Source organism: Nilaparvata lugens, chromosome 10 (genome assembly GCF_014356525.2).
Source record: "Nilaparvata lugens isolate BPH chromosome 10, ASM1435652v1, whole genome shotgun sequence".
NCBI lineage: Eukaryota > Metazoa > Arthropoda > Insecta > Hemiptera > Delphacidae > Nilaparvata > Nilaparvata lugens.
Genome location: NC_052513.1, coordinates 36735289 through 36750541, shown reverse-complemented (window position 1 = coordinate 36750541; position 15253 = coordinate 36735289). Strand labels below are relative to the sequence as shown.

The following is a 15253-nucleotide window of genomic DNA, read 5'->3' as shown; positions in this document are numbered from 1 at the left end:
TTTGAATTATAACCAATCATTTTATCGTGCCGAAAGGATGGACGCTCATATCAGCTAGTATAGCCACGGCAACATCAGGTGAATCTAGACATGCCAGTTGTGTCTGGGCTTGCTCACCTTGAGAATACTCCTGTGTTGTGTTTACCGTACCGGCTACTGCAAAGTGAAAAGTGTTCCAGTCCTCACAAACTTATCTCCGTTTGTTCGAACCATTCTTTGTTCTTCAGATCTCTACGAAACGTTTTCCAATCTGACTTGAAAGTGAAGTGCGTATTTGTGAACTATGGCCCGGGCCAAATACTGGAAGAAGAGTGATGTTATCAAACTGATAGAAATCTACAAGCAAAACAAGGTGTTATGGTCTCCCAAACACTGTAAATTCACCAATAGGAAGGCCAGGCTACGAGCATGGAGTAGGATCAGCAGAAATATGGGGTTGGATCATCTAACTGTCACCAAAAAAATAAGGCAACTAAAACGAGATTTCAAAACAACAGTTGAAAAATCTCTCGCCGATCCTTATAAGAAGCCAAAATGGTTTGCCTATGAGTTGCTCATGTTTTTGAAAATGGACTATCCTTCACATGAGATTACAGTCGCTCCTGAACAAACACCAATAATTGAAACTGAGAGTTCATCAGAAGAAGAAGAAGAAGATGAAGATGATGATACGGTGTTTAGTATGGTAGATAAGGTGTCTGAAACCACTCTAAAAACTGATTGTTTATCGAAAGAAGTAGACTACAAGGTTTCTGGTGAAAAAAATGAGACTGAAGAGGCACATGACATGATATCTGGTTTCACTGAAAAAATCGTAATCAAAGAAGAGCCTGTAGATCCAGATTTCGCATCAGAATCTGAAAGCACATCAATGGAAATCAATGCTCAAGAAACTGGAAAAAGTTTTCACTCAGAAGAAAACAGTGTCACTCAAGAAACTGAAAAAATTGTTATCAAAGAAGAACCAGTAGATCCAGAATACGAAAACACATTAATGGAAGTCAATGCTTGGATCACCTTGAATCAACCTGAAGAAACTGCTGAGGATGCACATTCTGAGGTAGGGTTCTAAACATTCATTAATTTTGATCCTCATGTCAATTATTTTGGATATTAGTACTGATAGCTCTACATTTAGAATGTCTATAATTTTGATGCAACCTAATCTGGCTCCGCTGATCTTGGTAAAGAATAAGTGTGAAAGTTTATTAATAATTCTTGGTGCAACCTATCTGGTTCCGCTGGTCTTGGTAAAGAATAAGTGTATACATTTATTAATAACTAGTAGTTCTGTGAACAGTAGACCTCACGCAGTATTCTCATCCACAAGTACCTGATTGAAACTATAGACCTTATGGAAATACAGCAATAGACTGGCTTCTCCACACATCTGTGTAATCACTTGTCAGCTGATTTATGATGAATAATTCTATAGTCTGATTTTTACTCTAATATTGGCGTATGAAGGAGGCTTTTTTTCCTTTTATATTATCCTTGAAATTCTAAATTTCCAAAAACCTTGTATATACGTCGACACGCAATTAAAAAAGGAACATACCTGTCAAATTTCATGAAAATCTATTTCCGCGTTTCGCCGTAAATGCGCAACATAAAAACATATAAACATTCAAACATTTAAACATTAAGAGAAATGCCAAACCGTCGACTTGAATCTTAGACCTCAATTAGCTCGGTCAATTATTTATAGTGAGAATTGTTCAAAAATATTCAAATATTGATTATGAGAAAAAAAGGAGAAGTAGAAATAAAATTTCGATTAACCACTTTTATTACATACTAGCAGGTAACCCATGCTCCGCAAGGGTGTAATTAAAAATTTGGCAAACTGTAAACTTGACCTACTGAATCTTGAAGAATTTAAAATAGGCCTATAACCATCCGCGGTAAATTAAGATGTGATGATGCGACGAAGATAATTTCTCAATGATTTAATAATAGTACATTTTCATAATTGAGATTGAATATTCTGTTAATTATATTTCTACATTCTTCAAAAACGATTTGGCAACGTTGCGGAGCTAGAAAAGGATAACAATATCTGATTTGTTGAATGATAGACAAGGATAGCAACACCAATGTTGATTAAACTCTGCCATTATAACGTGGACTTCACTATAGTGACCTACTATCTGATTTGTTGAATGATAGACAAGGATAGCAACACCAATGTTGATTAAACTCTGCCATTATAACGTGGACTTCACTTTAGTTATTCAATATGAATAGAAACTCAGGCCGCTTATCAACCAAGTTGATGTTATGTCTTGCGATTATTATTACTAGTTGTTCTGTGAACAGTAGACCTGTTGTTACGTTTTCTCAAAAATTAATAAATAATTTATCAATTAAAAATGTCTAGAAAAAATCCTAAATAAATATAGAGCTTTCTGTCCTATCGTACCGTGACGTGTCGTCCCGGAATGTGAGTGTGAGCGCTGTTATCAGGTCTGACTGCGACTGTCTACAACGTTGATGGAAAGATACAATTTTCAAGATGTTCTATGTTTTTGAACGGGTAGTATTATAGTCAACTGTCTACTAACGTTGATGGAAAGATAAATTTTCAAGATGTTCGATGTTTTTGAACGGGTAGTATTATAGTCCACTAGACAGCTGATTTATGATGAATAATTCTATAGTCTGATTTTTACGGTAATATTGGCCTATGAAGGAGGCTCCTTTTTACTTTCCTTGCCCTACTACCATAGGTAAGGAAAGTATTGCTTTCCAAAAAAAATTAAGGTACCCCAATTTCAAGTTTTCTATACGTTTCAAGGTCCCCTGAGTCCAAAAACATGATTTTTGGGTGTTGGTCTGTGTGTGTGTGTGTGTGTGTGTGTGTGTGTGTATGTGTGTATGTGTGTATGTCTGTGAACACGATAACTCCATTCCTAATTAACCGATTGACTTGAAATTTTAAACTTAAGGTCCTTATACAATGAGGACCCGACAATAAGAAATTCAATAAAATTCAATTCAAGATGGCGGAAAAAATGGCGGATAATTACTAAAAAACCATGTTTTTCACGATTTTCTCAAAAACGGCTCTAACGATTTTCTTCAAATTTATACCATAGATAGCTATTTATAAGCCCTATCAACTGACATGAGTCTCATTTCTGGGAAAATTGCAGGAGCTGCGTAATATTCTCGAGAAAAATGGCGGATAATTACTAAAAAACCATGTTTTTCACGGTTTTCTCGAAAACGGCTCTAACGATTTTCTTCAAATTTATACCATAGATAGCTATTTGAATGCCCTATCAACTGACATGAGTCTCATTTCTGGGAAAATTGCAGGAGCTCCGTAATATTCTTGAGAAAAATGGCGGATAATTACTAAAAAACCATGTTTTTCACGGTTTTCTCGAAAACGGCTTTAACGATTTTCTTCAAATTTATACCCTAGATAGCTATTTATAAGCCCTATCAACTGACATGAGTCTCATTTCTTAGAAAATTGCAGGTGCTCCGTAATATTCCTGAGAAGAATGAATTTTGTTAAATTTCTATCACGATTTTCTCAAAAATGACCGATTTTTTTCAATTTCATACCCTGTATAGTTATATACAGGTAGGTAGGTAGAGCAGTTTATTCAAAAGAACACACATGTCGATATTTTATTTTTAAAACAGCTGTTTTGACAACTTTTAAAAAATCCTCAAATTTCATAATTCAAACAAAGGAAAATGTACTCTGAACACAATCACAGTATAATCGTAGTTTTAATTATTCAGCCGCCAATCGGCATAATGTTATTCCCTAAATTATCCTCGTTAATGAGGCTTATAGATCAATGGGCAAGGAAAGTTGTGTGAGTGTACCACACCAGATTTTTCCTTTTGTATTATCCTTGAAATGCAAATTTCCAAAAACCTTGTATATACGTCGACGCGCAATTTAAAAAGGAACATACCTGTCAAATTTCATGAAAATCTATTTCCGCGTTTCGCCGTAAATGTGCAACATAAAAACATATAAACATATAAACATTTAAACATATAAACATTTAAACATATAAACATTTAAACATTAAGAGAAATGCCAATCCGTCGACTTGAATCTTAGACCTCACTTCGCTCGGTCAATTATAAGAATAATTTTGTTTGACCTGCCTTCCCTTTTCTTCTTCGAACGAAAGTTTCGCTTGTTTAGCGTTAGGAAAAGTTGCACCGAAAAAGTTGCTTCATGTGCTCTCACCCAAAGGGTGTGTTCATATTGTAACGGTGATTAACGATATCAGTTGCGATACTAGCAACGCGTAGATAATGCCGACATGCTTTCTGATGAGATTGTTTATGTTGGAACTGCGCTGGAAATCGCTTCGGGAGATAAGATCTGCGATAATAACTAATAGCTAATATATATAATATATATAGCTATATATAATAGCTATAATAACTAATAGCTCAGTTCATTATCTCGGATCCTCTCTGCTAGTTATGCTGCTCTTATCGAAGCTAGTATCTTATCACATCTCCAACATGAACGCACCCTTATGCCCGGTCTACACGACAACGATTAAGTTTGCGTCGTGTAGACGGGAGATCGTTGTAAATTTCTGAGGTTTGAAGGTTTGTGCTTTTTTCGATCAATCTCAGCCAGGTTTGCGTCAATTTTTCTAGGAAACGATTATGTCTCATCTATCCATCAAAACTTAAATCGCTTCAAAATGAAGATAGATAATTCGCGATTTCAGCATCCTCAAATTAAAAATGTGCGAGGTCAATTCTCAAAAATATACAAAAACAAGGAAGATTTTTTAATGGATAATAATTATTATCTTATTCAGTTTATAGTAATGTAATAGATATAGTTTTTCACTCTTTACTTGATAAGCAGTATTCTGGATTATTATTGAGGAGGAGGAGTTGGAGGAGGAGAAGTGGGAGGAGGTGGTGGAGGAGTAGGAGGAGGTGGAAGAGGAGGAGGAGGAGGAAGAGTAATGTGAGGAGGAGGAGGAGGAGTAGGTGGTGGAGAAGGAGAAGATGGAGGAGGAAGAGGAGGAGGAGGTGGTGGTGTTCAGGAGGAGGAGTAGATGGAAGATGAGGAGGGGAGGAGGAGGAACAGGGTGAGGAGGAGTAGGTGGGGGAGGAGGAGGAGTTGGAAGGGGGTTGAGGAGGACACTTCAGAGATTTCGTATAGAATTTATTTATGGTTTAGTTTATAATACAGGCTTGTGTTAAAGTTGGTTTTGTGTGAACAGAGATTTGAGCAAACTTGGCTCAAAGCCAGATTTGCGTAAACCTGGCTTTGAGCCAAGCTTGCGCAAATATCGTTGTGTAGACCCGGCATTAGGGGCGAGCATATATACACCAACTTTTTTGGTGCAACTTTTTCTATAAAGCTATGTTTACACTATGTAGCTGGAGAGCTATATAGCAGAGCTATATAAAATTTGAGCTACATATAGCCCTGTCAGCTACATATAGCTCTGCTATATATAGCTCTGCTATAATTAGATTTTAACGCTAATTTTATGTAGCAGATCTATATGTAGCTCTGCAAGATGTTTGGAATAAGGTTCACTGTTCAGTTCCCAGCCAGATGCCGAAGAAGACGGTATAGCTTGTGTAAAATAAATTGAGACTTGGCCCTCCATCTGAAGAAATTACAGGGTTGCCAAATCGTGTAAAATTGCAAATTTCCAATTCAACGTCAGAATTCCCGATATCCTAGTAGTACAAAAAAGCTTAATTAAGCCCAGTTAAGTCTAGAACTCAATTTTAAATCTTACTCTATTCGAGGATTTAAAATCACGCTATTTTAAGTTCTGGACTCTGATCACCATTAAATTTCAACATAGACACAGAGCTTTAATCGATGAAAATTGAATTTGTTAAATTTTTTATTGCATAAGTTTGTCTCTTAACACAATTTATCAAATGAAATTGGAATAAAAAATACACATTTACGAACTGTACATTCTTTATAGTCAAAACTATTTGATGAAAAAATGTTGGTAATCATCAAATGATGACTAAGCATTCGTAGTCAAAAATATTTGATTAAAAATTTTAACATGAACACAGAGCTTTAATAAATGAAAATAAATTTTTTTGTAAACAGTTGCGGCAGCCTTCCTTCAAGGACAGAGCAGCTACATCTAGCTCTGCTATAAACAAAAATTGACATATAGCAGAGCTACATGTAGCTCTGATTCTCTTTGATGTTTACCGAAAGCTTTGGATAGCTCAATTTCTGCTATATAGCTGAGAAAATAGGCTTAAAACTGCTATATAGCCGAGCTATATTATAGCAGATCCCCAGTGTCACTTTTTGAACATGTAGCTGAGCTATATAGCTACATATAGCTCTGCTACATAGTGTAAACAAACCTAGCTTAAGGAATAGAACACATGCGTTTCCTAACTAGCGGGCACACTGCAACTTGTGAATGTTCTATTGGAGGGTGATAAATATTAAGGTGACTGCATTGAAGCATGAATATAACCCGATTACAACGCTTCTACACCTAGTAGACAATAACACATCTACATAAAGTTAGTAGGGAGGTAAAGTTTAAACGTCTGAATACATAGTAGGATGACTGCCGTGAGGCATGAATATAACCAAATTAAAACGATTCTACCCCCAGTAGACAATAACGCATCTGCATAAAGTTCGGGGCCATAGAACAATGGTAGGGCAAATCTTCTCCAACACAAATTTTCAGAACATGAAGTTTGAGATTCTTGAATTTTTCAAAATGCTATCACATAATACTTGTCATACTAAATTTAATTTTTTTTCTCATGACAAATTTTAATTTATATCAGATTGTATATTGACATGACAACCTTCTCTCAACTGCAACGGACAAAGTAGCTGTCTTTGTTCAAAAGGGATGAATGGCTTTTCGTTACAACTACTCTTCAAAAACCGCTTTGAAATAAGTTCCTCCAGTGAGCCAGGGTGTCAATTTTTTGTAGATTTCTACCTGCTGTTCTGCAATTTGGTTGCTGTATGTGCTCGCGAAAGTTTTTCTTGTTTTGTCATTGATAATCGTCATTGTAAGTGCTGCCACCTACCGACTATGTCAATCAGCTTTGACCAGTCACAAGCGAGAACCATGCATACCGGACACGCCCATTCTTCATTCTGATTGGTCGACGTTCTAGTCTGCTTAATGTAGACGCCATTTTCCAGTCTGTTATCAATAATCTTCTTTGCTTTATTAACGTATTGGCCAATATACAGAATTTCTTTTCTTTAGTAACTTGCTCAATACGATTTTAAATTGTAGTGAAGACTGTTTTGGGCTTAATGCCTGTAGTCTTCTTTGTTCTTTAATAAATAAATAAATATACATTAATAATTGATTTCATCCAAAATTGGCATTTTCTCACACGCATTTGACTATTACTTCTTCCAATATCTCTTGCTTAAGGCTGTGCAAAGGCTAAAAATAAACTTTCTACTGGTGATATTTTCCAAAGTTTTTTGATTTGTATTTCATCAAGCTATGAAAATGAAGGAGTTTTCTCAGAAAAACATTTTATTCCAATCATTAGACTACTTTTTGAGATATGAGCGCCTAAAGTTTAAATTTTTGGGACAGAACATTTCAAATTCGGTAAGAGATAACTCGATGAAATTCAGAGGATAAATTCTTCATGGTATTGTTTATTGAATAAAACAATAATTTTCTGAAAAAAAATATATTTTTTTTTTGAAAAAGTTATTCAATTTACCAAGAATAACAAAACAAAAAGTTATTTTTTTGTAAATTGAATAACTTCCTCAAAAATTGATATTTTAAGAAATTTTTTGTTTTATTCATTCAACAATAAGCTTACCATGAAGAATTTATCCTCTAAAGTTCATTGTCTTATCTCTTATCTCCGAATTTGGAAGGTTCTGTCCCAAAAATTTAAACTTTAGGCGCTCATATCTCGAAAAGTAATGATCGGAAAAAAATGTTTTCCAGAGAAAACTTTTTCATTTTGATAGCTTGATGATATACAAATCGAAAAACATTGAAAAATATCACCAGTAGAAAGTTTATTTTTAGCCTTTGCACAGTCTTAACCAGCAGCCTTCAGTTGACTCTAATCGACACTCCATTCGTCACTGTAATTTGCTGATCTCCCTCCATTCCTCTGCGCCGCATATTCCTCCAAATCAAGAGTTATTTTGTATGGAGTACAGGTGTGGAATGCAATTATTCTTTTGCCAATCCCCTACGATGATGATGATCCTTTTTTTTGTCTGCACACACACGCACACGTGTGAAACAAATGTTTGTTTCTTAACTGGTACGCGCTCCATGGGTCGTTAGACACGTGCTTCTAATTTACCGTAGATAAGGCTCTGCAGGAGAGGAGAGGGACCATGTCGACAGTATACACTGCACTGTCAACAACACTGCACATTATACAGTTGAGCAAAATGGTTGTTCTACTCCAACTTCTTTTACCTCTTCGTCAGTTTTTATCAGTTGCTCCTCTGCATGAAAGAACAATACAAAATAGACGCAACTGGTGAACTCATTTGGATAGAATGCCACTTGAAGTCCAAAACTTCTAGACCTACTGGAAAAAGAGATGTTGGAAGGCTAAGAAAGAGCCTAAACAGGTACTGGAACAGGTTGATTAAGGCTGTGCAAAAGCTAAAAATAAACTTTCTACTCTTGATATTTTTCAAAGTTTTTCGATTTGTATTTCATTAAGCTATCAAAATGAAAAAGTTTTCTCAGGAAAACATTTTTTTCCGATCAGTACTTTTTGAGATATGAGTGCCTAAAGTTTAAATTTTTGGGACAGAACATTTCAAATCCGGTAAGAGATAAATCCATCCGATTTAGAGGATAAATTCTTCATCGTATTGTTGATCTAGTAAAACAAAATTATTCTGAAAATATCAATTTTTAAGATAGTTATTCAATTTACTAAAAATAACCAAAAATAACTTTTAGTTGAGTTATTTTTGGTAAATTGAATAACTTTTTCAAAAATTGATATTTTCAGAAAATTTCTGTTTTACTTAATCAAAAATACCATGAAGAATATATCCTCTAAATCTCATGGATTTATCACTTACCGAGTTTGAAATGTTCTGTCAAAAATTTAAACTTCAGGCGCTCATATTTCAAAAAGTAATTCCTGAGAAAACTTTTTCATTTTGATAGCTTAAAGATATACAAATAGAAAAACTTTGAAAAATATCACGAGTAGAAAGTTTATTTTTAGCTTTTGCACAGCCTTAATCAACCTGTTCCAGTACCTGTTTAGGCTCTTTCTTAGCCTTCCAACATATCTTTTTCCAGTAGGTTTTGGAATTCAAGTGGCATTCTATCCAAATGACTCGCGGTCAAATGGGAGTGATACATGACTCCGATACACACGTACACTGTTTACGTCGTGACGTCATCACTGCCAGTCACATTATTTGTCTGTCTCTCTCTCACACACTCTCTCACTCACTATTGTATATAAGTGTATAAGCCAGTATATATTGTAATCTACATAAATAAAGTACTCAATCAATCTCTCTGGAAGTGATAACGGTATATAAACTTTCCGACAACCATCTGCTTTATAACGACTATTCCTTTCCTATTGGACTTCAAAAGTGTTCCATTGATTTAGCTCGACTTGTGACGAATTTTGAAATCATGAATACATCGAATTTCCAGCTCTGACAGTATGTTGAAAAGGTTGACGACCGCGAATCCCCCGGTTTGTCAAAACCACACCACCTCATCAACTTTTCGATAATTAGCACATATTGACTCTTACAGGCTGAAGGTTTCAAGTATTCAAAAAATATATATTTATCTATCACCCACATTGTCTTTGTCAGAAGATATCTTTATCAAAACAAAATTCAGAAATGAAAAGTCTAATCAATTACTATATTCACATTTGAAATCTTCATAAAAGACACATCATAGATAAGCTATAGTTTATAGCTTATTCAAAATTCTAATTCAATTTAAAATGGTAGATTATATAGAAATCTATTCATCCTTTTTCTTAGATACAACGGCTAAATAGCAGAAAGCGCCACATTTTGGAATGGGTTGAGTGGCAAGGAAAGCGCCGCTATCTGGAGACATTCTGACAAGCATTGGCCTCTCCCCGCTGGCTCCATCAACATCTTCTCCCCAGCAGCCTCGCTTTGCTTCCATTTCCAGGGCTTCAGCTGTTGCTTCGGCTCCACCAGGCAATAATTGAGCTATTAATTATAATATAAAAAAGTCAAAACATTAGAATGAATGATTGAGACGATGTGTTTGCTAGAACCAATTTAACAGATATTATTCATTCAAGATGACTGTATCTTAATGAATGATTGTTCGTTCAATCATGGTTCTAGCCCAATCTTTCAATATCAATTAGAATGGAATTATAGGATAGCAATATGTATCTCATTAACTTGGCTAATATGTTGTCATAATACAGTAGTGTTTCGCTTGAAGCTTCCTTAGGATACTGTAGTGCATTTGAATTCCGCTCCTTCAGTTGGGGAACGTAATATCGGCTGCTAGTGAGAGCGAAATGGCATCACTCGTGATGACGTCACGGACATTCAATCTGTGAGTGCCCAAACACATTCTGACCGCTGGGCGCAAGTTGCGGATTCCCGAAAGAATTATACAAAATAGACGCAACTGGTGGAGTCATTTGGATAGAATGACACTTGAAGTTCAAAACTACTGGAAAAAGATATGTTGGAAGGCTAAGAAAGAGCCTAAACAGGTACCAGAACAGGTTGATTAATAAACCTGAAGTGAAGATGATGATGATGATAATTAGCCATATTGCCATTTATTGTGAATCAGTGTATGAACCAGAATTTTATTGTAACTATATGTACAATATAAAGAAATCCAATCTAATCTCTCACCCGCTCTCTCTCACTCTCGAGAGTTAAGGGTGCAGGAACACTTTTTTTAAAAAGACTTTATTCAGGCCGAGCCTGTACACTACAACTACATAATACAGAATATTGCTTAAGACCACTTTACATTGATTCTAATACCGTATTTATATGAAACAGTTATATTGATAACATTGGGGGAAGCTAGATTAGAAATTACACAATAAACAATAACAACTGATTAGACCAATTTAGTAATGGGTTGCAAATAAGATATCAGTAATGGATTGGACTAAGTACATAGAATAGTTATTTGTATATCTAGAGTGAAAAGTACGACTTTTTCTCCCTGTGGGAAAAAGTTTGAAGCCCGAGGCGAAGCCGAGGGCAGCAATTTTCCTGAGGGAGAAAAAGTATTTTTCGCTCGTTATGTACACAACATTTTTCCTCCATCTACATTTTTTTATAGAAACTGCAAATAAAATCATTCTAATAACTTACGTATTGGTGACAATGATTCCTAACAACATAACCTAAATCTAAAACCTAAAATATGTTCGTCTGATTGGCACTGCCGATTGCGCTATCTATCGGCAAAAGTTGTAACAATTATATCAGCTGGGCAGCTACCAAAAATGGCTGACTCCAGATCACGCGGTTCAGATTTGAATTGCAGATCAAAATATTTGTTGGCTGGTATTTTGAATAGAATAAAATATTTTAAAATTGTATAAATTTTTTCGTCTACTAATATTAAGAATATAATAATTATCATACAAACATATATTACATGAGTTGATCAAATTTCTGGTTGTGGTATTGAATTCAGTTGACTCAATGACAGACACCTCTATTATGCTTTCTCATTTGAGCTTAGACCTTCTAGCCTATTACCATGTAAGTTTTTAAAATAGAGATGCTTCCCATGTTATTTAAATGGAGTCACTTTTACTCCCTAGGGAGTTTTTCTGTTTTTTACTACCGAGAGCGTAAAAGTGACACTTTAGTATTATGTTTCAGGGAGTAAAGTACTTTAGACAGTAGGTGGAGGAAAAGATAATCTAACTGAGGACATCTCTTTATTTCTCAAGAGAGGGTTGTGAGGGTGGGGCTGCACCCCAAGGATAGTGTATAGCTAGGGGTACGCGCCTAGCTATACACTATTCTTGGCTGCGCCCTACTATGATAGAGGCAGTAATCCAATTCACTCTCTCATTTTCTTTTCCTCTCCATCACCCCAAACTCCCTTTTCCTACCGCTCTTTTTCACTTCTCCTCGGTCCTCATCAACCCTTTTTCTCGCGCTCTCTCTCTCTCTCTCAACCTCTTTCACCTTCCACTTATTTTCTCACTCACCTCATTATATTTTCAATTTTCAACTGCAGATTGCACTCGAACTTCAACTCTAAACACCTCTCGAAAAGTTTCGTGTTTGCCAAACTAATTATTTGTCAACTTTTTAATCACCCTTTAGAAATTGAAGTAGACAAGTTGATAGATTGCTGCATTTGACATTTCTATTATTTGTTCTATCTGTCTGTTTTCCTACTTGCACTCTTAACTCAATTAGTGATTAATAAAGGAAGACGGAAGAATAGAACCGAAGACTAGGGGCAAGAGATCGTTGTTGGTGAAGGAGGAAAACTGATAGGGAGAGTAACAAAGAAGGGCTTGAAATTGGAAGCTTCCAGAATCAAATAATAGGTGGCCAGATAATTGCATACCTAGTGTTTGACGAAGCATGAGTTTCAACTGCTGTCTCTCAAGTGGTGTCGTCCGATGAGCGATTCAGGAAAAAATTGTCCACTGAGCGATCCATTGTTCAGAATAACAATAAGGTTAGGCAGACACTAAGAATGGGAGGAATTAGGTGTCATTAACCATCAGGGACTGTGACAGAGGAAGGCTAAATGGGTAGTATCATAGAGAAACAATAGCGTAAGTAGATATCCCATGGTATAGGGAATTTATGTCGCAACTTTTACTGTTATCTCAAGCCGATTACTGTCGTTTATTGTCAATTTTTACTGTTTTGTTGGGGTGAGAGTGTATGAACGGCACTATTTGAGAGACTACCAGCGTCACACAGCTGCATGGGAAAGAACTAGATGAACTACTATCGTCTAGGGATAACAGTAAAAGTTGCAACATAAACGCCCTATACCATGGGATATCTACTTATGCTATCGTTTCTCTATGGTAGTATCGTGAGTTATGGGTTTAGAAGGAAACGATGTGTTTTTGAAGACTTTATTCAGGCATCGCCTGCACAACAACGTTACACTTACAACATCTGACTTGAGACTAGTTATTCCCTAGTTAAAAGTATCTATTTATTGCTTCATAATCAGGAGAAAGTTCTAGTTTACAGTAACAATTGGCCAAAGTTTAGAATAAGCAAATAAGAATTACATATTATTCATTATCATTAGTAAATACATATTATCGTTTAGGTTTACAATAACAAGTGATTACATTGATCAAAGTTTTGAATCTGCGAATATGACTCTTATGTTATCTATTATGATGTCATTAACATCTTTATCTAACTTACGACTGGACTGTTTGGCTCAATGCACGTCTGAGAGATCTCACTTTCACCAAAGTCAGAGAGATCGATGAATTTTGTTTTCAGATTCGGATTCAGCGCCTTCAAATTAGTTATTCTTTAACTGTGCCAACTATACAGATACCTCAAAAGGGGATGACAGAGAGGCATGGATACTTGCTGCCAACCAGCCAAACTGGTTGAGATACTTTCTAGGAATGTGTATTCATTTTGGTCAAAGAATCCCTTTCATAGAGAAACGAATACAACTTATTAAGTTTATTATTCGTTTGTCTCTGGTCTCTTGTCACATAGGGGTTGATGACCTACATGAGGTGACAGGCATTGTTCCCTACAACATGTTCCTCCAAAAATGCCCGGCCTTCCCTTCATGGTTGACTAGACAAGAATCTATTGTCAGAAATATACAATAGATGATTCCAAGAAACTGAATAGTTTTAGCAATATGAGGAATTATTCTGGGAATTCACACCCTTCCTATTTTTGTACCTGCTTTTGTTTGTTCACAGTACAATGAATACAAGGAATCCTGGATATTGGTTGTTGCTAGGAAGAGTATTGTCTTCATGTTATAAAGACAATAAATATTGTTTCACATGGAGAATATGCGTAGGGGAGGGAAGGTCTCTGATTGGTCGAATAGTGTTGGAACGTTCCTTATGTACGACACATGTTTGGATCGCTAGGCATCTGAACGAATCTTTCAGTTCTTTCCCGCGTATAGTCAACTCACAAGTTATTGAATGATGTCAGTTTGAAACAGTAAGGTTGTGTTGATAGGTTTAGTGGCACTTGATTGAATGTCGGTACAATACTTGTATTTAGGTGTGTGGTGTAATATGACTTCAATTTGATAGTTGAATTGAAAAGGTTTCATGTTAGGTCGTTGATAGTTATTCCGTGTTATAATTACTGATAATAATTTATTGCGTGTTGATAATATTCGTGTTGATAAGTGTTAATTTTATTTGTCGATGGACTGACAGTTATCGATAAAATATCTGACAATCCCTTGTTAATATGTGTGTTAATTATTATCTTTCGATCAATACAAGTGACTGATGGTTATTGAGGAACTGCAGTGGACACTTTATCATGCTGTGCGTTTGTGGAATGAATCATAGCCTTCTGAAAGCAGCTTGTCAAGTAGGTTCATTATCAGATTCTCTATCAGTAAGTTCATTATATTAATTATGTTTCAATTAATAATTCCTTTACAGTATTACAATCCTCTCTTATTCCATGTTCATTGAAGCAGCTAAGTCTAGGGAAAGGGTGTACAAGAATATTGCCTTGGTGACGGAAAGATTAGATTAGATTGGATCTCTTTATTTATACTTAATTTCACAGTTTGCGAGAGTGAGATAGAGAGACAAGATTCATTGTCAATGAATTTTTGGAATTAGTTTGATGGTTTCTGTTTATTTCGAAAAACGCAGATGGTGAATGACGCAATACAGTACTATAGCCTATTATTGACTAGAATGGAGAAGATAAAGCAGGCATTAGTCCTTAACTTTATTCTTACAATATTCATTCATACAATAAGTACATTATCGAAATGATAGGAGGAGGAAAAATAAGCTAACCTTTTGCTATTCCTCACCCAAACACTTAATAACTATTAGCTCTTATTATTGAACTTTCATTAATTAAGTAATAATCATCCTCGGTAATTATTATTAAACGAAAATCCCTATTTATTTCATCTCCATCCTCGGTAAATTGAGAATCTATATGCGAAATTTCAAGTTAATCAGTCCAGTAGTTTAGACGTGATGTTGCCATTCGTGAATATCTTATCCCGTACGTGTGTATAAGCCAATTCTTTCCTTCATT

At 35.5% G+C, this 15253-nt stretch overlaps 1 protein-coding gene across 4 annotated transcripts in view; it reads left to right on the top strand.

Annotated features, from left to right (window-relative positions):
- LOC111045811 (putative mediator of RNA polymerase II transcription subunit 26) overlaps positions 1-15253 on the top strand; it is a 101119-nt gene that overhangs the window by 53869 nt on the left and 31997 nt on the right. The window contains exon 1 of one of the 4 annotated variants that reach the window (XM_022331286.2): positions 101-1060. The exons of 1 other annotated variant lie outside the window; for it this stretch is intronic. In XM_022331286.2, the coding sequence (XP_022186978.2) occupies positions 284-1060 (777 nt within the window). In that variant the 5' untranslated portion in view covers positions 101-283. Of the gene's footprint in view, positions 1-100; positions 1061-14198; positions 14588-15253 lie in introns of those variants that run through there. 2 more of the 4 variants (XM_039436787.1, XM_039436786.1) reach the window with 2 other exon arrangements.